Here is a 27,236-nt window from a genome sequence, read left to right on the forward strand (position 1 = left end):
CAACACATATATCCAGCAACTATTGTGTACACACTGAAACTGAAGTACACTTCTGTTGCACAGCAAGCTGCAAGCTTGGATATGTGCGTATATATGTGCAGACACAGCCCTGATGTATGTTTGGGCACATGCACTTATGCATGCACACACACACACAAAACTAAACATGTACACACGATTCCTAATCACTCTCAAGTACACACACATTCAGTACACAGGAAGAGGTACTCTGTTATAAGCTGTCATGCCCACAGCACAACCCCTAGATCCACAGCGAGATGAATGCTCACGTACAAGCAACACACATTCCTCTTCAAACACATGCACACATACCCACGCACTTGCAAACGCCTGGGTAACAATCACTCTCGTGCACAGAAAATTTCAAATGCACTGACAAGTTCTACGCACAGAGCGATGCATCGACACACTCAAGTTGTTGCCGGAGCTAAAAGGTTTTTCCCAACCGATGCCCAAGAGAGCGCGCCTCGCTGCGGGCCGGCCCACGTGACCCGGCGGAGAGCTCTCCCGCCCATGACGGGATGGGAAAAGTATGCCCGGGGCGGGAGCCGGCTGGGCTGCAGCTACGGAAGGCGGGACGGCCCAGAGCTTCGTGGCTGCAGACCCGTCTGGACGTGGCCGGCGGCGCTGAGGGTAAGTGTCTGCGCGGTCTGCCCAGTCCGCACCCCCGCCACCCTCCGGCAGGGATGGAAAGTGCGGGCGGGGAGGGGGGATACGCGGTGCTGGCGCGGGTAGGAGGAGATGGGAGGGAGGGTACTGCCAACACCCCCTCTTTGCAGGCCGGGCAGCCTTATGAATTACAACATGAATTGACATTTATTAAGCGCTTACCGTGTGCCAGGCTCTGTGCTCAGAGGTTTTATCGTTGATAGTAATAGCTCGACCATTTGTCCTGCACCTATTTTGTGCCAGGCCCTGCCAGCCCTCCACTTAAGCTCTTTCGTTTCCATGACAACAGGTTATCACCACCTGCAGAAGGGGCACCGGGCTCAGAGACGTTAATGACTTCCTCAGGTTGCACAGCTAGTAGTTGGTGGTAAAGGGATTTGAAGCCTGGTAAGTCCGAGCCCAATATCCGAACTAACAATCATAGTTACTTATCAAGTGCATTATCTAATTGACTCTTGACAACATTTCTTTCATCAAATATATCATACAGACAGGCAAGCTGAGATTTGCACCCAGCTCTTCACAACTCTCTTCACTCTCCCTCCCCACTACTTGTCTCCAAGCCTTGTCTTATTTACTTTGTTCTTATTTCTCCATCCCCACTGCCACTGCCCCATTCCAGGGCTGTTCCTCTCAACTAAACTGTTGCACTGGCTCCCTGCAGCCTCCCAGCCCAGGCCTCTCGCCCAAAGCCTGAATCCTTTGTACAACCTCAGTGCAATTGTCCTCTACCCTTTGACTGCAAAACTCTCCTGCGTGGAACCCTTCAAGGGTCACCTCCTTAGACTGGCCATCTCCCAGAGACCCCACTGAACCAGCAGCAATAGCAACGACAGTGTCCTATATGTGCCAATCCAAGGCTGATGCTCAGTTAGTGTTCCAAGTCCTCTCTGCTCCTCCATTTCCGCCCTCCCATCTGCACAGCTTTTCTCTGATTCATTCCGTTATCTGGTAATCATATCCAGTATGCTCACTTTCAACTGCCGCTCGGCAAACCTTCCACACTTTTCAGAACCTCACTACTGCCCTTCATTCTAATACATCCAGAGCAGCACAGGCTTCCTTTCTTCCCAGATGTCTTACTTCTCCCCATCCCCTAGCAGGGACACAGCCTTGACTGTCTTCCAATCCTTAAGCCTTCAGGTTACCTTTTGTTTTAAATGATACAAAACTGACAATGCTTACCTTAAAAAATTCACACAGTACAAAAAGGTGGAAAGTGAAAAGTAAAAGGTCACACACTCCTTCCCAATTCTGGGAGGTAACCCCTTTAACAAGATGTGTGTCCTTTCAGGAATTTCCCCCACAAACATACATACACATCTCTATTTATCTGTGTCTATCTTGTTTAAACTCAAGGATAAATCATACTTGACATTCCCTGCTGCAACTTGCTTTTTCACTTAACAGTGTACACTGGCCATCTTTCCATATGTGCGTATACTTTGTTCCCGTGTACAGTGTGTCATTACACAAATGAATTGAGATTTCTTTCACAAGTCTGGGGCATCTCAAACCTACTCCGCCTCCATCAAATATTCAGCAAATCCCCCCAAGAAGTTACTTCTTTCTCTGCAAATCCCTCCATTCTTCCCTATCTTGCTATTCCTCCTCTCATCTTCACCTGCAGATTGGACACAGACGACTGGACCTTCTTTCCTACAGTCCCAGTGTCTGGTGCTTTCTACTCCTGAATGTTCATCATGGGGCAACACAGACCCTTTATATACTCACAGCTTCCCCCACTCCTTCCTCCAGGTCAGAGGACTGCCAAGCTGGCTTTACCTCCATGAGGCGAACTCCTGCATAAGTCAGATTTCTGTTAATCAAATTCTAATCTAGGTTTACTTTTGAAGGGAATTCTATGCCAAATCTTTTTTCAAGGAAATAATCTTCCTTTGTATTTGTGCATTGCTGTAACTGGCTTACTTCTATAACACACACACGCAGCTGCCCTGTTAGTTAAGGCTTTATGTGCATGGGTCCTGTGCCCAAGCAGAGGGGCCGTGATAGAGGGGCACGAGCCCTGGGCCCTGAATCAACAGGCTTGGGTTACATCCCAGCTTTGACCTGGGAAAAATGACTTCACTTTTCTGAGTTCTGTATTCTCTCCTGCCAAATAGGGATGATAGCATCAGCCTCTTAGAACTGTGGGGAGAATTAAAGGAGAAAACGAACATCAGAGCTTTGAAATAAGAACATACCTGCAGAACAAACACATGGAGAATACCCTCTTCCTCTAGATCATACGCCAACAAAGGCCATGCACGATACATAAGTGAACAGGATGCATGACATTTAGGAGTGGTGAAGACTTGACACTGAAGAATATAGGTCCTGTGTATTACTTTGCTAGGGCTGCCATAACAGAGTCACAAAGACTGGGTGGCTTCAACAACAAAAATGTATTTTCTCACAGTTCTGGAAGCTAGAAGTCCATGATTAAGGGGATGGCAGATTTGGTTTCTTCTGAGGGCTCTCTCCTTGGCTTTCAGATGGCCACCTTCTGACTGTGACCTCACATGGTTATCCCTTGGTCTGGGTGTCATGTCCTAATCTCCTCTTCTTATAAAGATACTAGTCATATTGGACTAGGGCCCATCCATATGACTTTGTCTGACCTTAATTACCTCTTTAAAGATCTCATATCTAAATGCAGTCCCACTCTGGGCTTCTGGGGGTTAGGACTTCAACGTATGAATTCTGGGGAAACACAATTCAGCCCATAACACCTTGTCCAAGAGGTAGCCAATTGGTGCCCTGCCAGAATGCTGCAGATCCTCCTGATTCTCAAGAAAAGCTGGAAATCTTTTTTTTTATTTGAAGTATAATTGAGTTATGATATTAGTTTCAAATGTACAACATAGAGATTCAATATTTTTACACACTACAAAATAATCACCACAATAAGTCTAGTTACCATCTGTCACCATATAAAGTTATTACAATATTATTGACTGTACTCCCTATGCTGTACATTACATTCCTGTGACTTATTTATTGTATAACTAGAAGTTTGTACCTCTCACTCTCCATCTGTTTCACCCATCTTCTCCCTTACCTCCCCTCTGGCAACCATCTGTTTGTCCTCTGTATCTCTGAGTCTGTTCTGTTTTATGTTTGTTCATTTGTTTTGTTTTTAAGATTCCACATGTAAGCGAAATCATATGGTATTTGTCTTTCTCTGTCTGACTTATTTCACTTGGCATAATACTCTCTAGGTCCATTCTAGGTCCATCCATGTTGTCACAAATGTCAAGATTTCATTCTTTTTTATGGCTGAGTGATATTCCATTATATATATCTTCTTTATCCATTCATCTATAGATGGACACTTAGGTTGCTTCCATATCTTGGCTATTGTAAATAGTGCTGCAATGAACATAAGGGTGCATGTACCTTTTCAAATTAGTGTTCTTGTTTTCTTCAGATGTGCATTTTCTCAGAAGTGCAATTTCTGGACCATATGGAATTTCTATTTTTAATTTTTTTAGGAACTTCCTTACTGTTTTCCATAGTGGCTGCACCAATTTACATTCCCGCCAACAGTGCACAAGGGTTCCCTTTTCTCCACATTTTGGCCAACACTTATTTGTTGTCTTTTTGATAACTGCCATTCTGACAAGTGTGAGATGATATCGTGGTTTTGATTTGCATTTCTTTGATGATTAGTGATGTTGAGCATCTTTTCACGTGTCTGTTGGCCATCTTTAGAAAAATGTCTATTCAGGTCTTCTGTCCAATTTTTATCAGGTTGTCTTTTTGCTGCTGAGTCGTATGAGTTCTTTGTATATTGTGCACATTAACTGTTTATCAGATATATTGTTTGCAAATATCTTCTCCCATTCAGTAGGTTGTCTTTTCATTTTGTGGATAGTTTCCTTTGCTGTGCAGAAACTTTTTAGTTTGATGTAGTCCCATTTGTTTATTTTTACTTTTGCCCTTGGCTGAGGAGGCATATTAAAAAAAAATATTGCTAAGACCAATATCAAAAAGCATACTGCCTATCTTTTCTTCTAGGAGTTTTATGATTCCAAGTCTTTAATCCATTTTGAGTTTATTTTTGTACATGGTATAAGAAAGTGGTCCAGTTTCCCAACATCATCTATTGAAGAGGCTGTCTTTGACCCATTGTATATTCTTGCCTCCTTTGTCATAGATTAATTGACCATACAACTGTGGGTTTATTGCTGGGCTGTCTATTCTGTTTCCATTGATCTAAGTGTATCTTTTTGTGCCAGAACCATACTGTTTTGATTACTGCAGCTTTGTAGTATTGTTTGAAATCAGGGAGTGTGATACCTTCAGCTTTGTCCCCCTTTTTCAAGATTGTTTTGGCTATTGTTTTGGGGTCTTTTGCGTTTACACACAAATTTTAGGATTATTTGTTCTAGTTCTGTGAAAAATGTCATTGGTATTTTGATAGAGATTGCAATGACTCTGTAGATTGCCTTGGGTAGTATGGTCATTTTAACAATATTAATTCTTTCATCCGTGAGCATGGTATATCTTTCCATCTGTTTTCTTTCATCAGTGCCTTACAGTTTTCCAAGTACAAGCCTTTTACGTCCTTGGTTAGATTTATTCTAGGTATTTTATTTTGAAATCTTGATTTTAACATAAAATCTCCCAAATTTTACATTGGCAACAATTTCAAACGTTAAAAAAAAAAAAAAAAGACAACAACAAAAAAAAACCAGAAGCATGGTGCAGTCTATGGTTTGCATAATGTCATTGATAAGCCAGCTGGTCACCCCTTGTCTAGATTATAACTTCCTCGGTGGCAGGACCATCTTCCATAGTTCTCAGCCAGAAGTCCTTGTACATTGCAATCTTAACAAAAATCTGATCACTGAATGACAAAATTCCAATTTTACATCCTTGTTTAAAGTAGGGCACACCCGTAGAAATCCTGCACCTTTGCATTCATGCCATGCTGTAAAATCACCTCAGCTGTTACAACTGCCTTCAGTGCCATTTATCCCAAAGCTCACAACTGTTCAACTCCTCACAAGCTCACTGTTCTCACCATTTTACAGATGAGGAAACAGCAGACCCAGGCCTGCTCATTATTCCTTCTCCCATTATATCTCTCACTGTTTTCATATAGTGCAATTATATCAGAATAACACTACTACTACTGAGTGCTTACTGTGGGCTGTTACTGAATGATCCTATTTAATATTCACAGTTACTCTATAATGGAAGTATGAGCAATCAAATTACTCATGGAGACATTCCTAAAGACCTCAAATAATTCAAACTGGTGTAATTCAATACAGCTGAAGGATGGCAGGTATTTCTGTTTACCCATGAGAATTTCTGTTTACCTATTAGAATAGCCTTGCAAGGTTCTTGACAAACGTTCACTCATAAAGTGAAACAATAGATTTTTTTATACCATGCTATTTCAAATTCAAATGATTCAAATAAGACGATACACATTGCTTTTCCCATTTCACAGACAAGAAAACTGAGAGATTAAATAACTTAACAGAGGTCAAACAGCTAGAAAATGACTCTTAACCATTACTTAACCACCAGCTCAGCTCTGTGCTCTCGAAGGCTAGCATTGTGTCAGATCTTTAGAGTTACCCTGAATGCCCATCACAGCCTGACTGGAAGTGACTCCATGGAAACCAGCAAGCCCAGGGAAGTCAAGGAAAACTTAGTGGGCTTCCCTGGTGGTGCAGTGGTTGAGAGTCCGTCTGCCGATACAGGGGACGCGGGTTCGTGCCCTGGTCCGGGAGGATCCCACATGCTGCGGTGTGGCTGGGCCCGTGCGCCATGGCCACTGAGCCTGCACATCCGGAGCCTGTGCTCCGCAACGGGAGAGGCCACAACAGTGAGAGGCCCGCGTACCACAAAAAAAAAAACCAAAACTTAGCTTTTTCTCCCCAGCCCTTCAGAGTTCAGACTTTGTTCCTCTCCCTCAGTTCCTGGATCTTCAAGCACAGTCCTTTCTACACCTTTCCAAGGAATCATCTAACCCCCAAATTTCCTTCCCCTGCCTTCTGTATGGTCCTGGATGCTCCTCAGGGGAGCCTGTATCAAAGAGAAAAGAGGAGCAAGGCTTGCTTTCTCTCCTGGTATAGGTAGGCCAGGTGGGACCCTCAGTATAACCAGATGGTGTGCCCTTTAAAAGCAGCAACCACATCTTTTCATCTTCAGATCCCCAGTATCTGGCCTCCAAGGCAATAAGAATAAGCCACACCATTTATTAGGCAGTATTTCCAAGCCATGGTACCAAGTACCTGCATACGTGATAGCCCATTTGGCCTCCTGTCACTTGATGAGATAAACATTCTCCCATTGATTCACCTATCTCTGTACTGTGGAGCCTGAACAAACCAGGTGGATCAGGGGTACAGGGCCAAGCCAGACACCCTCATCCTTCCCTCAGGACGGAACGGCAGGAGTGAAGGCCAAGCCTCCCTAGGAATCTCCTTTGGTAGCAACAGACAGAAATAAAACTCAAACTATCTTACCTGAAAATGGAGAATTTATTAGGAGCCTACAGGGGCCTCCACCTGAAATGCCACAGGACTCATGGAGGAGGTCAGGGTGATTTTCCGTTGGCTGAACTGCTGTTGGTGACAATTTTAAACAAGGTCTGAATTTTTGTATCATGTTTTGCTTTCAACATCCATCATCTTGTTTGCTTTTCAGAAGGACAAATAATAGCTAATGCTTTTATATCTCTTCCATAGGGCAGGCCTTACTCTAGGAAAATTAAATCCTCATAAAAACCTTCTAAGGTAGGTACTATTATTATCGTCCCCATTTTGGAGAGGATGAGGATGAGGGAGAGAAGATAAGTAACTTGTAGAAGGTCCCACAGCTAGTTGGTGGGATTTCAACTCCAGCAACTCTGCTTCCATCTAATACAATACCCACCGTGTGGCTATCAAGCACTTGAAACGTGGCCAGTGCTGCAAGTGTGAGATACACACTGGGCTTCGAAGACTTAGTGGCACTTAAAGAATGTAAAATGCCTCAACAATTTTTACATTGATTACATGTTGAAATGATGATATTTGAGATATACCGGGCGAAATAACATATGAAAATTAATTTCACCTGCTTCTTTTTACCTTTTTCACGTGGCAGTGAGACAGCTTAAAATGACACATGCGTCTCACATCCTCCTCCTATGGGGCACCGCTCTGGTCGGCCACTTGGAGGCCGGCCCTCAGGAGAAGCTGGATACAGGGCTCTGAACACCCTCGGGCCTCCTCGCCCGTCTTCACACCCCACACGTCAGCTGCCTGCTTCTCTCACTGCGGTCCTTGGTCTCCAGGGCGGAAAACAGCTGTGGGCAGGTCCAAAGCCTGACGGCTTTGGCTTCAGCCGCCCGGGAGCCTGACTCTGGCCCTCACTTCGAGGACTTAAGTCCCACGTGAAGCAGCCAGGGACCCAGAGGGTGGGCTCCACTCCCACCACATCACACGCCACGCGTGTTGGTGTGTAAGAGTTTGGGCGTATCTGTCAGAAAGTAGACCTTGGTGGCGGTAACGCAGGGCCCGCCACGCTGACTTCCGCGGTGCCGTTCGAGTTCCCGCTGAGACAAACCTCGCGAGATCCTGGCTCCTGCTCCAGGAGCATTAAGTCTTTAATGAGCATTAAGTCATTAAGTCTTGCTTTGGTATTGAACCTCTTTATCTAGACTGAGCCAAAAACAGGGGCACGGGGGTGAGGGGAGGAGAAAACAGCAGATCAAATATTTTCTGAGGCCTCTTGGCAAGTGGGCCCCATGACTTTTAATCCTCTGTATGTAGACTCAGTGCTGGAGTGTTTCCAAATGGGCATCGGTCTCCAGATCCCAGGAAAGGGGGCTGGTTCCGTGAGCACTGCGGGAGGAGCGGCAGCCAGACCCTTTCTCCTCCCATCGGCCTCTGTCAGCTTCTCAGAGAAGCTATTTCCAATTTGCTTCTTGGAATTCAGGGAGGGCATGGGGTGTTTTCATCATGGAAATTTCACTCCCATCAAAGCGAATTTTCAGTAAGCTTCATCTGCGAGCAAGCGTCACCCCAATCCCATCACCAGCCCTTTCCTTTTAACTGCAAACGCAGGGAGAATTGCCCGGCTGCATTAGGCTCAGGTGTCCTCCACCTGAAACACTCCAGGGGCTCCTAGTGGGAGGTCAGGACTGCACGCTGTTAGTTCCGCTGCAGTTGGTGGCAGTTACGGTTTTAAACAAGGCTCTAACTTTTGTACCATGTTCTGCTTTCAACATTGGTTATCTAGTTTGATTCTCAGGAGAACTCTGTAAGGCAGATGGGGTGAGGGTTATGATCTCCATCTTACGGGTGAGAAAATGAGGCCTGGCTAGGAGGAAATGACTTTTTCCACGTGGCCAGTGAGTTATAAAACCAGGCCTGGGACCCACATGTTCTGAATCCAAGACCAGTGTTCTCCTTGGGTTTCCCTCAGTAGCCAAGTGTGGTTTTGTCATCCTTTTGCTCCCTTTGCTCTTTTGTTACACGAGTGACCATTTCATTCAAGGCCGTTGAACAGCTGTGAGTTGAGCCCTTACTGTGGGCAGGGCGGACCCCGTGCTAAGCTGTGGTCATAACAGAGAGCAAGACAGGCAGGGCCTCTGCATTCCTGGACCTTCCACTCCAGGGGGAAGACAGACAACAGAAAGTTAATGAGCCAAGGAACAAAAAATGTATAATCACAACTCGGGCCAAGTGCTTTGGAAGGAGGACCAGGGTGGTCTGAGCAAACAAGCAGGGGTGGGCCTCTCTGAGGAGGTATTAGCCCTGAGACTTGAAACATGGGGCAGGCAGCTATCTGACGGCTTCTGAGGGAGAGGATTACTGTGTCACACTCGGGGCTAGAAGCTTTGAATACATTATCTCATTATTCCTGGATGAACTCCGTGAGGTAGGTATACTATTATTCCATTGGATATAGTTGAGGAAACTAAGTGGCTGTGTTTCCCACAGCTCTTAGTCACTGAGTGAAACACCATCCCTACCTGTCAGTGTGTCCAACCTCATAACCAACAGGTCAAATTTATTTGAGCACAATTTATATCTTCCGGTCTCCAAGGGAGATTGTGCAGAACTCAGGCTCAGCCACGTTGCTCAAGGCCCAGACAAGTGTCCCTGGAGTTTCCACATTCCGGTAGAGGCACTGAGAGACCCATATCCGCACTGCTGGCCCTTCTCACATCACAGTCTGAATAGAGGGCCCTTGGGAGGGAACCAGGGGTTCATGTCCTGAGAGCTAAGGGCAAGAGCAAGGAGGAGGAAGGCTCCGCCTCTGACAGAGGACCTCAGGCTGGGGCCCTTTAAGCGTCTAGTGTTTTCCTAGAACACTTGTCTTTACGAATCATGAGCTACTTAACTCAGAGATGAGGAACCCAGGGACTGGGTAAATTAAAACCAGACTAAAGAACTTCATCCCAGCTTAGCACCTCATGATTCCATTTTGGGGGTTGAGCCAAGTAACATTATTTTCCCCTCAGCAGGAAGACTACCAGGCAGCCTTCCCTGGTCAACTTACACCAGCAAGGACAATTTAGGAGCTAAGATAGTTTTTTTAAAGGTGAAGAAGGACTAATGCTTATTTTTTCTTATCAATTGAACAGACATTTATGGAGTACCTGCTGTATGTAAAATATTCTGCAAGCCCCCTCCCTGGAATGGGGGTAGGGGCCCTGTGCTCTAGGAGGTCAAAGGAAGGAGGGATTAGAATTGGATCGGCTTTGGGTTAGAAAAACTGGGGAAAGGAGAAAACTTCTTTGAATCCAGGGGTATCAGGGCCCTTTTGGATTTAGGCCACAGCCTTGTTTTCTCTTCACCGTGAATTTTCTTCAGGGCGGAGTCTGGGTCTCAAACACGCATTAACCAAGCAAATATTTCTTGAATACCTGCTATGAGCAAAGAAGTTGGAAGCCCTGGGGATATAGCTGGTGTCCCTGCTCCCATGGGGCTTCCATTTTAATGGGAGAGGCCCAGTAAATGGGCAAGCAGACAAATGCAGTGAATACGGGTGAGATATAAGGGCTGGAAAGACAGGACAAGGAGCTGGGCTCCAAAGGGAGAGCTGTCTGAGAGGAAGGCCTTGGAGGAAGTGACATTTAAGCTGAAACACAATAGATAAAGAGCCAGCATGCCAAGAGGGTGGGCCCCCGGGTTGCAGGCAAAAGGGTGAAATGGAGCTTCGCCTGAAATGGGGGGGAGTGCAGGAAGAGAGGGGAAGAACCAGGGTTAGGATGGAGGCAGGGGGCCATTTCCTTTAGGGCCACATCAAGGGTTTGCTATTTGCAGCCAGCAGCCACTGGAGTAAGACCGTCCAGGAAGTGATGTGGCTGAGTTATGTTTATAAAGGGTCTCTCTGGCTTGGGCTTGGAGAGTGCCAGTGGAGGCAGCAAGAGACAAGGCTGGAGGCTCTTGACGGCTCTAAGCAAGGAATGAGGTGATGGGGCTGAAGGGGAGGTGCTTTGTGCACCCTGGTCTTTTGGTTCAGCCCCTGGGGACACTCCGTTAATACTCCAAAGGGGCATCCCAATGGTGGGATGTCAGGGCTCAGAGGCTGCCCCCCATCACCTTGGCTAAACCACGTGTGGGCCTCTCAAAGGACAGGAGGTTTCCTCAAGCATCAATCTCAAGTACCCTGAAGGAGAAAAAGCATCACTTTTACATTCTCTTAACCATGTATTTTATATGATATAATAAAAGATGAGACATCAAAGAAATTTCTCTGTTGCTGTGTGTGGCTTTGGCCTATGCTTCAAGGTATCTTCTGTAATTTCAGATATTTAGGAAGAAAAATCCAAAAAACACTGACATAATGGAAAGCATTTGGGTGTTAAGGTCTGCCAAACCCAAGTTCAAATGTAACTTCTGCCATGAACAAGTTGTATAAACATGAGCAAATTAACCTCTCCGAGCTTCAGTTTACTCTTCTATAAGACAGGGAAAAAAAAAATAGCAGGGAAGGGAACAAGGCATAGTACATTACATATAGTCTTCAGAGCCCCTCAGACACACGTTCGAATGTTCTCTCCAGTACTCGAATAGTGTGATTTGGGGTAGAATCATTTCACTTCTCAGACCCTCTGTTTCTTTTTTTTTTTTTAATATTTTTTTTATCTATTTTGGCTGCATTGGGTCTTAGTTGTGGCACGCGGGATCTTCGTTGAGGCATGCGAGATCTTTCGTTGCAGCATGCAGGCTTCTCTCTAGTCGTGGCACGCGGGCTCCAGGGTGTGTGGGCTCGTGGTTGAGGTTCGCGGGCTCAGTAGTTGTGGCGCGCAAGCTTAGCTGCCCCGCGGCATGTGGGAACCTAGTCCCCCGACCAGGGATCGAACCCACGTCCCCTGCATTGGAAGGCAGATTCTTTACCACTGGACCACCAGGGAAGTCCCCAAGCCTCTGTTTCTTCCTCTGAAAAACGGGACTATAAGTTTACTGCCTTCATAGGGTTTATTGTAAACTTCAAATAAAATAATTCCAATAAAGAGCTTTGCACAGTGCCTGGAAGTTTGTAGGTGTCCAGTTAAGTCAGTTTGCTTCTGCCTCAGTTTCCCTGTCAGTAACCAATGAGGTTGGCTTAAATGGCCCGTTGGGGCTCTCTTCAAGTTTGTCATTCTAAGTTTATTTTTAAGACCCGGCAAGAGTTCACCTGTCTGGATGCCTTGCAGCCTTGGCCCCCCTCCAAGCCCTCATCCCCAGGTTTTTCCACCACTGTGGTGTGGAGAGTAGGCTGGGAGCAGGGCTATTTGGAGCTGGTTTTTTCAGAGGTGCCCCTCTGAAACAGAGACACTCTGCTCCCTCCCTCTTGGTTTGGAACCAGAACCTAGTCTCCCCGCCTTTATTTCCAAAACAGTTCCTGGCTGGAGCTGCTTCAGGAACCTCCAGGCTCCAGCTCTGAGAAATCCCTTCCTCCCTGCGTGTTCCAGAACCTCCGCCCCGCCACTGGGGCCCACCCTGGGCCAGCATCACTAAGCGGGATCACTCAGTAAGCCCCCCTCTCAGCTCACTTCCTCCGCCCTCCCTCCCTCCCTTGTCCCAAATATTCGCAGGTTGCAACTTTCCGAACTATTTCAAACCTGCTTTGAGAAGTCGGTTTCTCTTCTGGGGCCCCAGATGTGTCCCAGCTCACAAGTAACACTAAGACCAGTTTTGTAAGATTCTCATCAAGGAGACAAGGGAAGGAGATGGAGATTCCTGGGGCCTGGGGAGTGCCTAGGACAGTTTTCCAAAGTCCATCATGCATGTAACTTCCACCGAGTTTGCCTCCCACCTCCCACTATCACTTATGCAGCCCATGTGGAGCCCAGGTGGCACCAAAGGTGAGACTTCTTCCTGTCCCCCAGTGCAGGTGTAAGACTGGCTGGACCACCTGCCCCCCTTCTCAGCTCACCTCTTTCCAGGCTGAAGGAACGAGGGGAAAGAGAAGTAAAGGGACAGACAGCAGGGGGATTCTTGTTTCTTGGCAGGAACAGGGCTAAGCTCCTCGGCCCGTCTGGGCCTGGCAGACAGGGATGTCTCTTTTGTTGGGGGCCTTCTGCGGGCTCCTTGGCGGTTCCCAGGTTGAGCCCTCTGACTGTAACAGCCATGAAGTGGGCCACCACACTTTCTTTCGCCAGCAAGTCCAGGCCTCACCCTCAGCTTCTGGTTTTCGGGCATCCACCCTGCATGGTTATCACTGCTGGGCCCCTCGCTTTCTGTCCTGGTGCCTCCAGCTCAGGCCGGCTGGGGCTGCGGAATGTCTGGCACCTTCTGTCTACCAGAGAAGGCAGGCGAGAAGGCAGTCAGCCCAGTTTCTGTGCAACTGAGAGCTCTCTCTTCCCCCTTTCATGCAGCAACCAGCCACTTTCCCACCCACCAGCTTCCAGAGGCAGGCCTCAGATTCATTTCCATGCCTCCTCCCCTTCCCCACCACACGGGTTGCATTTTATTCAGTAAAATCCAAGAGTGCCCAGAGTTATGGAATGAGCTCTCAAACTATTCCTTTGTCATTTCTTCACTTTGGCCTGATCTCTCAATTGAGCATGCAGCCTCTCGTGTGTCCTGGTGCTCAGGTGAGAATTTTGATTTTAACACCCACCTTCCCTGACCCACTAAGTCTTTCTTTGCACCCTCTCCCAAGGACTAGATACCCAGACCTAACCTGTGCCCCTGTCAAGTCCCTTTCTTTACGTTGTGCCACAGGCCTTCCTTGCGTCCTAGCAGATGCTCTGTCCCAGGGTCCCTGGCGCTGTGGCCCTGTCTGGGGGTTTCCAAGGTTTCCATGCTTATTTGTGGAGCCTTGCTCAAGATTCTTTAATAATGGGTGTGCACTGCCACAGAAGACAGTGTTCTTTGTGCAAAAGTGATATTAGAAAGGGGTATAGAGGCATGAAAAATGTACTATCACCAAACTGAAACTTTTTTCTTCAATTCATCAGGATTACAGAAACTGAAAAGACAATAACTTTGTTACTGTATGATGTCATGTTATTTAAGGCAGTGTCTGGTACTAGATCATCTCTACCTAGCCAGGGACACCTCTGTGACATTTATTCTCTGAGGTCCAGAGAAAGAAAGTAACTTATCCAAAGTCACCAGGTTGGTGAGGCTTGAAGCTGGAACTAGACCAGGCCCCCGAGTGGCAGCGCAGTGCAGTGCTGCGGTCTCCCCTCCTCTCCCTGGCAGGGGAGGCCTGGTCTTCTCTCCCCTTCATCTGTTCCCAGGGTTAAAGATTTGGAGGGGTCAGGAGGAAAGGTAGAATCGGCCTGTTTCCAGAGGTGGCACAGTGGTCTGGACAGGCTCCCAGGCCTCAGGCAAAGCAGCATGTGAAGGGAAGGGAGGTTGAGGGCCCAGGAGGGAACTGTGAGCTCCAAGGGTGAGATCTGAGCAGTGGTCCTCCCTTACTGCCAGTGCCACGGCTGCGGGGAGCCCCCTCATGCTTGAAGGCTGTGATGAGGCAGCTGAAGGCTGTGCGGGAACGGAGAAGCCAGCAAGACTTCATATCTAGTAAGAGAGGGCCAAGTGGACTCTGAAAGTCTCAGTCAGCATCAGAGGTGAAGGGGCTTAGAAATCATCTAGTCCAGTGGTCCTCAAAATGCGTCCATGAACCGACAGCATCAGTGTCCCTCACATACCACATAATAATGCGAATCTTCCAGCCACAACACAGACCTACCAAATCACAAACTCTGGAGGTGGGACCCAGCAGTCTGGGTTTGGACAAGCCCTCCAGGTGGATCTGATGCATGCTCGAGTGTAGAAACCAACCCCTTATTTTTCAGGGGGGGAACTGAGGCCCAGAGAGGGAAAGGGGCTTGCCTAAAGTCACAAAGCCAGTTACCACTTCAGAGCTCACCCTAGAGGCAAGAAGTCATACCTGGAATGTTCTCTCTCCTGGTTTCATTCCAGGGAGAGAGGCTGTTGGTCACAAAGTGACTGAGCCAGTTTGTTGAGAGATCTTGAACAAGTGGTTTATTTCTGCTCTGGACCTTGGCTTCTGCATCTTCCCGGTGAGGGGCTGGAGGTAGATAATGTCTGGGCACATAACACTCTGGTCTCTGGTGTGATCATGCCCCAGCCTTAAGGACACGGTGTGAAATTAAGACATATTGAGACTTGCAAATTGTCCCAAAAAAATTATATCCCACACGTCTTTTCCAGGAAGCTATTACACCAAATGTGCCACCAAAATGAGAGAGTGAAAAAATAAAATAAGAGAAAGACATGGGATTCGTAAAGCAGGAGATACAACGCAGGAGAGAGGCAAAGACAATTGCCATGATGGTTATAAAGGAAAATCCTGGGATGACAGCTTAGCATGTACAAAGGTTGGAAAAAGAGAATGGAGGGCTCCAGGACTTATGTCTTTAGGAAAATAAATGGAAGAGGTAAATTATCTGATACATTCGATAATGTAGAAAATAGTGGCGTAGAGAACTAAGCAAATAAAATTATTAATATCTCCAGTAAGAAAAGTGTGTGTAAGAAAGGAAGTATAATTATAGTACAGTGCTTAGCTTAGCAGTAAACAAGACACAATAATTCAGAGTGAATTTTGATTCAGTCAAAGATTATATCTGAACTGCATGAGGGAGAGAAAACAGGGTCCTAGAGTGACGGAGGAGGGCTGAATCCTCATCTGTCACATACAGGAGTTCAAAAGGAAATGTCCAAAATTGTTAAAAAGAAACCATGTAAGCATATTGTCTTTTAATGTCAGTAAATGCCAGAAGAAATACCCAAAAGAGTTTGGAGTGGGCGAGGGTTGAGGGGTGGGTATGAAGATCACACACAATTTTTCATTATAAGCTTTATGGTATTATTTGACTTTATAACAATGTGAGTGTATCATTTTTATTATTTTTTAACTGGGAAAAAAGAAAAAAAAAAAGCAGTGTAGCCTGAAGCAAAGCACACAAGCTCTGGATTTGCCCAGCCTCGTTCAAATCCCAGCCCTGCCAACTGCTAATTGCCTGACTTAGTCATGCTGTGAACTTCTCTGAGCCCCCATTTCCTCTCCGTATCTATTCGGTAAGGATGCCGTGAGATTAAGTAACGTGTGGAAAGCTCTTAGCCCAGGCCTAGTGCACAGGGAGCCCACCACAGAGGAGCTGTGCCCACGGCCCACCAGTGCTGTTGAGGCTTGGGGCACCTTCGCTCAGAGCTGACACCTCACTTCTCACCCACCAATGTGCTGCCCCAAATCCTCTGGGAGAGGCAGCCTAGTTGCAAATCACCGCCTGCAGTTGGAAGTATTGATATTTCTGCCCTTGTAACTTTCCATTCATGCCACATATTTGAATGAAACCATGGAATTTTTCTCTCCATCCACAGCTCCTCCCCAGCAGCTGTCACTGGGCTGTCAGTTCTGCCACTCTGGAGCGTGACAGTGTGAGGACGTGTGCCTCCCCCGCAGGAGCCCTCCCAAGGGTATTCTGAGTCCATGACTCAGCTCATCCAAATATGTCCTCAAGATGTGATGACACTGTCCAGCTACTTGTATGTGATGTGGGAGATAGGAAGGATCAGAAATGCAACTGTGTCTCTCCCAGATGCCCTCTCCTCCTCTTGATGCCTTTCTGACTGACCCCCAGTTAGCTCACAGCTCTCTTGCCTCCCATAGGTGACCACCATGATCCCCTGGGTGCTCTTGGCCTGTGCCCTTCCATGTGCGGCCGACCCGCTGCTTGGTGCCTTCGCCCGCAGGGACTTCCAGAAGAGCTCCCCTCAACTCATCTGCAGCCTGCCTGGCCCCCAGGGCCCACCGGGCCCCCCAGGATCCCCAGGGACCTCAGGAATGGTCGGAATGATGGGCTTTCCAGGCAAAGATGGCCGGGATGGCCAGGACGGGGACCGGGGGGACAGCGGAGAGGAAGGTAAGAAGCCCAGTGCCTGTCTCTCCTGTCCCCACCTGGGGTTGACAACATCTGACACGAAAGGGGTTTGCAAAGTTATGAAAACTAATGTGAATTCCATTTCATTGTAAACCAAATTAATGTGTTTTTAAAAAACAGAGCAGTATATTCTCTGGAAAGGAACAGTGAGCATCAGATCTGTTCCTGCCCCAGCTGCACCGTTGATTTGCTGAGTGACTTTAAGCAAGTCTCCTGAAATATTATTCAGAACTCTTTCGGGCGCAAGCGACAGAAACCCGATTTATAGCCCCAAATGGAATTTATTGGCTCATACAACTAGTAAGTCCAAGAGCTGAGCTTCAGGAATAGCTGGGTCTAGGAGCTCAAATATTGTTGTCAAGGCTTTGCTTCTCTCGGTGTGTTGGTTTTGTTCTCACAAATGTTGGAAGTTATGAAATGCCCACTGGTGGGCTCAAGCCTACCTCCTCATGGCTTGATCCACAGAGCAATTCTCAGGATGACTGAGTCTCCTTGATCACATGTGCATCCTGGACCAATCCCTTTGACTATGGAGGTGAAGTACCACCATTTGCTAGGACTGGGTCAAGTGCCCACCCCTTGGTGTGTGTGAGTGTGTGGTGACGGCAGTTGTCCACTGTGACTGACAGCCTCCCTAGGACCACATGAAGTAGTGAAGGGCAGGGTGCCAGGGGTGAAGGGGTGCCAGGCAGGTAGCAGACAAGTTGGATACTGTCTACAGCCCTTCTCATCCTTGACATTCCTTATATCCTGAACGCTTACCCCAGTAACCAAGCACTTTTCAGTGTCAGCAGCATCCCAAAGTGTACATTTCGAGCATTAGTGAAATCATAATTTTTATTTGTATGGCATTTTAACATTGACAAAGCACTTTTGAGTATGCCGCTCATTTGCTGGTATAGCAATACCATCCTATGGGTGAGGTATTCTTATTATCCCCATGTTACAGATGAGGACACAAAATCAGAATGATTAAGTTGAGAACAGCACGTCATAGCTGCAAGAACTTAAACTTTGTAACAAACCTGGATACCAATTTTGACAAATTACCTCGCCCGTCTCCAAACCTCAGTTTCCTCTTCTCTAAAATTGGGATTATAACAAGACCTACCTCACACGGGTGCAGTGAAGATGAAATAAAATAACATGTGAAGCACCTGTCTCAGAGTAGACATACAATAAATGGTAGTTGCCCCTTAATAGACTTGCTGAGCTCACACCACAGGCTGGTAGCAGACTCCAAATCCAGGCCCTTTCCTACCAGATCAAATTAATTCCTCCAAAAGCACCTCCTTTCCAGAAGAATAACTATAAAAATAATGATAATGGCTTTGACTTAAGGGGGGTCAGAGTATGTCTGGCACTGGACAACATAGTTCCCATTTCCTGACCACAGTGATCAGTTGGGATCTGAGCGTGTGCTCCAAGCAGAGCCAGCCAGAGTTTGCATGACATTTTATGACATGATCCATCATCCTTATGAACCCTAAGAGAAACAGGATATCTCTGCTCTTGACTTTCCCCACCTTGATTAAGAACTCTGAGGATGTAGGTTTGGGGCTGTTTTGGCTGTCTCTTCTGCCATGTATTGAGTCTCTGCTGAGAATTAAGCCAACACACCAAGGAAGGCAGTGTTGAGAGATGCAGAGTCCTGACACACATAACCCAGATAAAGCTGGGTCATCCTGGGACCAGTCGTAGGACAGGATAATCTCCAACCACCCTCCCCCTGACATACACATACAAACCCACCTCCAGAGAGGTCTTGACAAGTAAAAGTCAGCTTTTCCAGAAGTTTCTCAAAAAAGGAAATCAAAAAGGAAGCACACACCATAACACGTCATAAAACTTCCTTATCTATTTGTCTTCCCAAAAAACTCCAATCCAAAATGACCCTGTCTTTATTCCTCCTCTTCTCATGGTCCTTTCTCCCACCTTTCATTTATTTTCATTTTTTCAAAGAACAGCTTTTTGACCTTTCTTAGTTTTATTTTTTCCCCCATTCCTTTTATTTATTTTTAATTACACGTATAATACACAAATACATTTTCATTGTAATATATTCAAACAGTATAAATAAAGCAAGATTTCTTCTTAATTCTTACCCCTCGTCATCCTCCTTTCATCCTCCAAAGGTAACCACTATTAATTGGTTAAATGTATAACCTCCCTGGCCTCTTTCATATATTTACATGTATGTATAATAATACCAAACACTTCCAGGCACTCAGCATAAGCAATCCGTTCCTGGAAACTAGATGTTCAGTGAGAAAATGCTATTTGGAAATCTATTTCCCTGTTTCTTAAAATAGGAAAAATTTAAATGCATTACACGTGAACACAAAACTCTAAAGCACAGAAAAATCCCTGTATGTGTACAAGTAAGGAGCCAAGTACCTTGTTAGGATGTGAAATATCTGCAACATTACCTGCTGATCACCCAGTTTGTAGGATGGTTAACGAACACTTGCTTTGTGTGCTGTGATGCTAAGACACTGCTTAGCACCTGGCAACCCCTCCAGCAGCAGGCTCCCTGACTGACATCTGGCATGCTTTCCAAAGCATCTACCCACAGCTCTGCCAGTCTGCCGGTTGTATCAACCGTACCGCCATTGTGTTTGGATGTGACTCCAGTCGTTACCCAGATACAGTTTGTAGAAAATGTTGTATTGAGTTTGGGGGACATAAATATAAATGTTTCCCACATAATCATCAGCCAAAAAATGTTGTATTGAGAGAAATGCACATTATTAGAGTATGGGTATTAAAAACCCAGAGGTGTTCTACAGACACATATTACTGTGAAAATGTAATACTGTGAAAACGTTCTGCAGGCTATACCAAGTGTATTTAGCAAGTGTTTACTATGTGCCAGGCACTTAAATGGGTGTAGAAATAGCGTTGTGGTTTCCTCTGAACAAAAAGAAGTTTCTGCCACCTGCTTGTTCCTCTTCACAGTGTAGTTTAGAGAAGTTTTCAAACAGTGCATGCAAATCTGCCTCATTTTTTAAACTCCTGCAGAGAATAGCACATAATGGATGGACCATCATTTTTCTCATTATCTCCCTTTGGTTGGGCATTTAGTTGTTCCTAGTGTTTTGCTATTGTAAGCAATGCTGCTGTAAAAACCCTTGCCCTTGGGGCTTCCCTGGTGGCGCAGTGGTTCAGGGTCCGCCTGCCAATGCAGGGGACACGGGTTCGTGCTCTAGTCCGGGAAGATCCCACGTGCCGTGGAGTGGCTGCGCCCATGAGCCATGGCCGCTGGACCTGCGCGTCCGGAGCCTGTGCTCCGCAACAGGAGAGGCCACAGCAGTGAGAGGCCCGCGTACCGCAAAAAAAAGAAAAAAACCTTGCCCACGTGGGCAGGGATCTTGGGCACTGGGCAGGGAGTTCACTAAGGTCAATGGTTTGAAGTCAAGAGGCTTCTTGCAATTCTTGTCTCAACCCATTACCAGCACAGCCGGGGGAAGGATTGACCTGGCAGACAAATCAGACTCTTCCTTAGAAGGCAGGACAAGGGGAGGGCGTGAATTGTTACAAGTTATTTTTGCCCTGATCCACATGATTCTGGAAGGTATGTGTCACATTCGCATTTTCCAGATAAGAAGGGAGAAGTGCCCCTGGTTGTACCATCAGGATTTGCACCCATTTCTATGCGACTCCACAGCCTTCATGTTCTTTCCCTCATCCAAAGGCTTGTGCTCTAAGGATGGAAAGCCCAGGCCAACGGCCTCTGCCTAGTTCTCTGAGGTCCCCTCCGTAACACCAGCTGCTCTGTCTTCCAGGTTCACCTGGCCGGACAGGTAACCGGGGAAAGCCAGGACCAAAGGGCAAAGCAGGGGCCATTGGGCGGGCCGGCCCTCGCGGCCCCAAGGGGGTCAGTGGTGCCCCAGGAAAGCATGGCACACCGGGCAAGAAGGGGCCCAAGGGCAAGAAGGGGGAGCCCGGACTCCCGGGCCCCTGCAGCTGCGGCAGTGGCCACGCCAAGTCGGCCTTCTCCGTGGCAGTGACCAAGAGCTACCCAAGGGAACGGCTGCCCATCAAGTTCGACAAGATCCTGATGAACGAGGGCGGCCACTACAACACGTCCAGCGGCAAGTTCGTCTGCGGCGTGCCAGGGATCTACTACTTCACCTACGATATCACGCTGGCCAACAAGCACCTGGCCATCGGCCTGGTGCACAATGGCCAGTACCGCATCCGGACCTTCGACGCCAACACGGGCAACCACGATGTGGCCTCAGGCTCCACCATCCTGGCTCTCAAGCAGGGTGACGAGGTCTGGCTGCAGATCTTCTACTCAGAGCAGAATGGGCTCTTCTATGACCCATACTGGACCGACAGCCTCTTCACGGGCTTCCTCATCTATGCCGACCAGGACAACCCCAATGAGTTGTAGACAGGCCAGTGCTGGGTCACCGAGGAGGGCACCAGCTTCTGAGCTTGGGCTTCCAGAGCAAGACCCCTAAACTGTCTGTTGGGAACTGGAAGTTGGGAGCTTCTAACCTCTGGCCGACCTCCTCTGCCCCTCTGTTCCTCCATCATTAAATCCAAGCTTTTTTATTCATCCTTCCATCTATCCATTTGCTAATTTTCTTAATATGTACTATGTGGTGGGCACTGTGCTACACTCCAGAAGGTACCTCAGTGAACAAGACAGACTGTGGTTCTCTCCTCGTGGGGCTTACATTCTAATGGGAGAAAAAATTTACAAACAAACCAACAAATAGTATAATTATTGTGGCAAGATGGAGATGCACATGCCATGGTTGAGAGTAATAGAAAGAACAGGAGACAGGGAAAAGGGTGAAATTGTTTTTTTAGATATCATCTTTTTGCGTTTACTTACATAAAGTCTACAAATCTTAAATGGACAGCTCAATGAATTTTCACATATGTACACACCTTGTCACCTTCATGTAGATCAAGAACAGAATATCTCCAGCCCCCCCAACTCCTCAAGGCTCTCTGAAGCCCCCTCCAAGTCAGTACCAAGAAGAAGTTAATTTTTAAGCTGGGCCCTAAAACAGGAGATATAGCAAGCAAAGGGGGAGGGGTGTCCTGGCAGAAAGAGCGGCAGGTGTGGAGGAAAGAGCTTGACACACCTGCGGAACTGGCTGGAGGCCAGAGGGATGGGTGAGTGAGAAAGGAGATAGGGACCTGAGGTGCGAGGCTGGAAGCTTACACGGAACCTCACAGGTCGTGGCAAAGAGTTCATTCAGCTCAAGAAAGCAGGCGTGAGCGTGACAGTCATACAGGGATGACCTTGAATCTGCTCCACGCGTGAGGCAAGTCAACGTCACACTTAAGCCCTTCATTATTAGTAACAAATCACCTGCGGGCCCGCTTCTCAATCAGTGAGGTACTTGGGTTACCCCAGCATGCCTGAGAACCACTGGGCGGACGTGAGTAGCGTACAGATGAATCTCTTCCCCCACCCCAGGGTTTCCAGCGTGCAGGGATCTGAGCAGCTGGTGCTGAGAAGCCTCCCAGGTTGATTGCTGGAGAGAACTTTCTGATGGAACCGCAGGTCCCTGGCAGATTGGGTTGACCGTCTCCTAGCTGGAAAAGTGGGGCTGGGGGGCAAAGGAAAGGAAAGGAGACGCTGCCTGAGGTGGTCCTGGAAGGGGTGAACCCCTCCGTAAATGAAATGGAGCTTACTTAAAATAATTCCATTCTCTTTAGGCCACAAAACATATCAGTTTGGGATGGGTCTGAGAAACCTAAGAAGGAGTTTGGGGCCCAAGCAGATTAGTGTGTGGTTGGGGTCCTGCCCAGCACCCCTGTAGGAAAGGGCCAGCTTCTGAGCTCGAGGCATTTTTGTCTATGAACAATTCTTTTGTCTTTTCCTTTCTTCTTCTTTATTTTACATTCTTAAAAAGAGCACCTTTAGCCGCTTCCTCTTCCTGCCCCCAGGGATTCAAGCAGTTGACTCAACTCTGTGAAACCTCAGTAATAAATGCAGCCTGAGCAAGATGGGCAGGACCCTGAAGCTCTGTGGTTGCCACTTCTGGGCCTGACCTAAACCCATGTCCCCTTGGCAGCCTGCCAGGGAATCCTGGGGTGGGGGGATAATGGGGTGGGGGGAGCCTTAGCACTCTTTGTAGGGGATCGGGCAGGTGGAGGCAGAGGCCTTGCAGGACCAAGTTCTGGGGTCTCGTCTTCCTTGGATGTGGCCCAGGACTGCTGGAAGTGGGGAGGTGGGAGCGCTGGGTTGGTGGCAGGTGGGCAGAAGTAGGTGACACAGTTGAGGGGGGTCTCTGGTAGCCAGTTGATGGCAAGGAGGAGGGCTGGTGTGTCCCCTAACACTCCTGAGGGTGGCTGACGCCTTGGTGCCTTGAGTACTTGGAGTCCTCCAGCAGGTGATGCAGGATGTAGGCCCAGTTGAGGAAGGTGTTCCAACGAGGTGGCCTTCCCAGACATGCTGGGGCACCAGACCCTCCTCCTAGTCTAGCTACTTACTGTGGGCCCCTGCAAATAGGGCCTATCTTTAAGCCTTCATGCTTTTTTGTCTTTTGTTAAGTTTTATTTATTTATTTATTTTTATTTGTTTATTTTTGGCTGCACCACGTGGCTTGCAGGATCTTAGTTCCCTGTCCAGGGATTGAACCTGGGCCCTGGCAGTGAAAGCACTGAGTCCGGCCAGGGAATTCCCTAGGGCTTCATGCTTTAGGCATTGAGGAAGACCCAGAATTCAGCGCATCTTTGTGCAATAAAATTGCCCTTGGCCCCAGGGTCTTTTCTCATAAGGGACACTCTTCAAAAGTCAGCCGTTATCAAAGAGAAACAAAGCTGAACACTGGGGGCTTCCCTGAACACTGGGGGCTTCCCTGGTGGCGTAGTGGTTAAGAATCCGCCTGCCAACGCAGGGGACAAGTGTTCAAGCCCTGGCCAAGGAAGATCCTACATGCCGCGGAGCAACTAAGCCCGAGCGCCACAACTACTGAGCCTGCACTCTAGAGCCCGTGAGCCACAACTACTGAAGCCCGCACGCCTAGAGCCCGTACTCTGCAACAAGAGAAGCCACTGCAATGAGAAACCTGCACACCGCAACGAAGAGTAACCCCCGCTCGCTGCAACTAGAGAAAGCCCGTGCACAGCAAGGAAGACCCAAAGCAGCCAAAAATAAATTAAATAAATTTCAAAGAAAAGCTGAACACTAGTTAAAGTGGTAAGGACTGATTTTAATCAGTAATATACTATTGTAGTATATTACTGCATTGGAAGAGTCCAATGTGAATTGGGCTCACTTTTCTTTGTTCAGCGGTGACTGGGTGTTTTAAAGGGAGGATGAGGGAGTGGGGATGGGGCTGACTGGGGGCTCTGTAGACTCAGGGAAAAGGGGGAGGGGACTGGTCCAGGTGAAGCCCTTATGGACTTGCTAACTGGCCTCTATCAAAATGGGGTTACTACGTTCCCACAGAGACTGGGAAACAGGGGCGCTATCTTCAGATGTTGGCTGGAACAAACAGTACATGATTTTGGCTGCCTTGAGTGTTTTCAGGCAGCCACTTTAAGGGGGGCATGGGTCACAGGGCCTTGAGCTGTTGGAAACGATGTTAGTGTTTGTTCAAGTCCTTATAGGCCCAGGTTGACAGGCCTAGTAAAGAAGAGGGCTCAGAGGAGCCTGGCTAGGGTTTGGGCAAGGAGAGGTTCTTTGTCACCGTTCGCTTCTGGAGAAAGCCTGGGAAATATGCAGTTCTGATTATTTCAGTGCAAAAGCAGCAGACCACACTGCCCTAACAGGCTGGCCCAGCCCAGCCCTTGCCGGGCCTCAGGGCACCTCCGACAAGTGAGGGGGTCAGCACATCAGGTATCTGCGGGTTCTTCCAGGGCCGCCTTCTGGATTAAGACTATGGTCGAAAATAAATAAAGAAACAAACAAATAAATAAATAAATATTTTAAAAAGACTACGATCGGGGGAGGCAAATGGGGCACTCACCTCACGTGCAAAATTTAAAGGAGTTGCCCCCAAAATAATCAATATAAATAATATTTTAATTCAATGTCTTAATAAATCAAAATTAATACCAAAAAGTGTTTTGATGAACAGAATATCATAATTTTAAGTAAAGATGGGATCTGACGGTGCTGGCATTAGGGTGAGGTAAGGGAGGCCCGGCTGTGCAAGCTGCATCGGACCCCTGGGCAGCCAGGTCCTGGAGGCAGAAGCTTCTTCACTCCCTGCCTGTCATCTTCACTCATTCCACTAGGGGGCAAACGTCTACCACACAAACCTCCAGTCCTGAGGCTTAGAGGCTGGAAGATCTGCCCTGGTTTCTTCTCCAGGCTGTTTTCTAGATTCTGAGCCAAAGGAAAAAAGAGAGAGAGAGAAAGAGAGATTCTGATCCGTGATATTATTCGACCATGACCCTCAGCTGGAGAAAAGAAAAAGAATAAGAACACAAGAACCACACATCTTTCTAGCATTATCAGTTAAAGGGATTTCACACACATTCTAAATTACAGAGGCAGCTGGTAGAGTGCAGGAATACTGCAGTTGTCCAGGAAAACAAGAAATCTGGGTTCCAGTCCCAGCTCTGTCTTCTTCTGATTCCTTGTGCGGCTTTGGCCAAGACATTTCACGTCAGGTGGCCTCAGTTTCCCTATCTGTGAAATGAAGGATTGAATCAGATGGTCTCAGAATCCATTTTGGCACTAAACATTTATGCTTGTGTCTCCAAAGCAGAGCTAAGAGCCTGAAATTCCTGAAACATAAATTAAAACAGCTGGATGAATCAGGCCAGCATGTTCTGAAGCATTGAACGTTCACATCTGGCCCTCTGCTTCCACTGAAGACAATCAGTGGTTGCTGTTATTAGGTTTCCTGAGCTGGAAGATAATAACATTATTATCTAACTGAACATTAGTCACATGCTGGGTGTTATGTGTATTGTCTCTTCTCAGCTTCTCCACACCGCTGTGAGCCGCTACTACGATCAACATCCCCTCTTTACAGATGGGGAAAGTTGAGTCCTAGAGAGCTTGGGTCAATGCCAAAGGTCAATGCAATGGGACTGGAACTAAGCGGGTGCATCTAGAGGCTGCACTTTCAGCTACATTGGCCATGAGCGGGCCCCTCTGTGGGCAGTAGGCCCTCCCCACCACCCTGTGTGCCCCCTGTGGAGGGGAGCCAGAGAAATGTGGGCAAGTGCTCTGACTTGGAAGCACTCCTATGTGGTGGGGTTTGGGTCCCAAGTATTTCCCTCCCACAAAGCAGGATCCTGTCTAGTCAATTACAGATTTCATCTCAACTCAGCAGACATCTCTGAAGGCCTCACTGTGGTCAGGGATGACGCCTGTGGTCCCCAGGACAGGTGGGGAGTCAGTAGCTCGCAGGGTAGAGAAGGGTGTGGACACAGCTGCACCTCCTCCAGCCCTTTAGTTCCCTTGATGGGACCTGGGAGTCTGGCCCTTTACAAGCTCCGCAGCCAACTGTGAAGTACAGCCAGCTTTGCCAATCCCCGGGCCAGGCTGAGGGGAAAACTAGAATGGAAAAGACTCAGCTTCTACTCTTTGATGGGGCTGGAGCCTATGTGTGTTTCTTTTTCTTCATTTTCCCCTTTCCTGGTGTCCCTTCCACAGCTGTCCTCAGGCCCAGGTGGGCGCTGGCTGTGGAGCTCTGCGGGTAAGATGGAAGTTACCCTCACAGGCCTAGCTCCTCATGCAGCGGCTGAGGCCAGGACGAGGGTAGGTGCTTACTTATTGGCTCCTAATAACCTCTGCAAAACTCCAGGCCTCTCCCTGCTCTGGAGACAAAAGCCTAAACAGAATTTCTCAGAAAGGGCCCAAAGATGGCTCTGGGCAAGTTGCTTTTTAATTTTTATTTATTTTTCCTCTGAGGCATTTTATCTGCATGTATGTATTACATCCCTAGAAAAAGAATCCAAGGATTCTCCCTCCTGTGTGTTTTCATCTTGCTTCTTCATGGTCCATGATGCCAGCTGAGGTTGACAGTACAATGATACCAAACGGATGGGATGGGAGCAGGTTATTCTGCCATTTTTCTAGATCTTTGAGTTGCACATCAAACCTGCGGCTGATCACTCCACACTTATTTAGCCTGCCTGTGAGGTTCACAACACTTTTCCCAGCCCTGTGATCATCGATGATTTCAAATTCACCAACGTAAACATGCTTCATCATCACAGTTAGAAACCTGACGACGGCTTTGGAGCTCTGCCT

General features: G+C 47.5%; 1 protein-coding gene across 3 annotated transcripts; it reads left to right on the forward strand.

The window, feature by feature from the left end:
• The first annotated feature begins 550 nt into the window (after window positions 1-550).
• C1QTNF2 (C1q and TNF related 2) lies at window positions 551-21,619 on the forward strand. Of its 3 annotated transcripts, XM_067732950.1 has the most exons (5): window positions 566-654; window positions 980-1,077; window positions 7,401-7,448; window positions 16,780-17,032; window positions 20,836-21,619. In XM_067732950.1, the coding sequence occupies exons 4-5, from the start codon at window positions 16,789-16,791 to the stop codon at window positions 21,447-21,449; spliced, it is 858 nt and encodes a 285-aa protein (XP_067589051.1). In that variant the 5' UTR covers window positions 566-654; window positions 980-1,077; window positions 7,401-7,448; window positions 16,780-16,788; the 3' UTR covers window positions 21,450-21,619. The 3 variants fall into 3 exon arrangements, with proteins under 3 accessions (XP_067589052.1, XP_067589051.1, XP_067589049.1); XM_067732948.1 differs by lacking the exon at window positions 7,401-7,448; XM_067732951.1 differs by lacking the exons at window positions 980-1,077; window positions 7,401-7,448 and having other exon boundaries at window positions 551-654.
• Window positions 21,620-27,236: the final 5,617 nt, after the last annotated feature.

Source organism: Pseudorca crassidens, chromosome 3, assembly GCF_039906515.1.
Source record: "Pseudorca crassidens isolate mPseCra1 chromosome 3, mPseCra1.hap1, whole genome shotgun sequence".
In the NCBI taxonomy this organism is placed as follows: Eukaryota; Metazoa; Chordata; class Mammalia; order Artiodactyla; family Delphinidae; genus Pseudorca; species Pseudorca crassidens.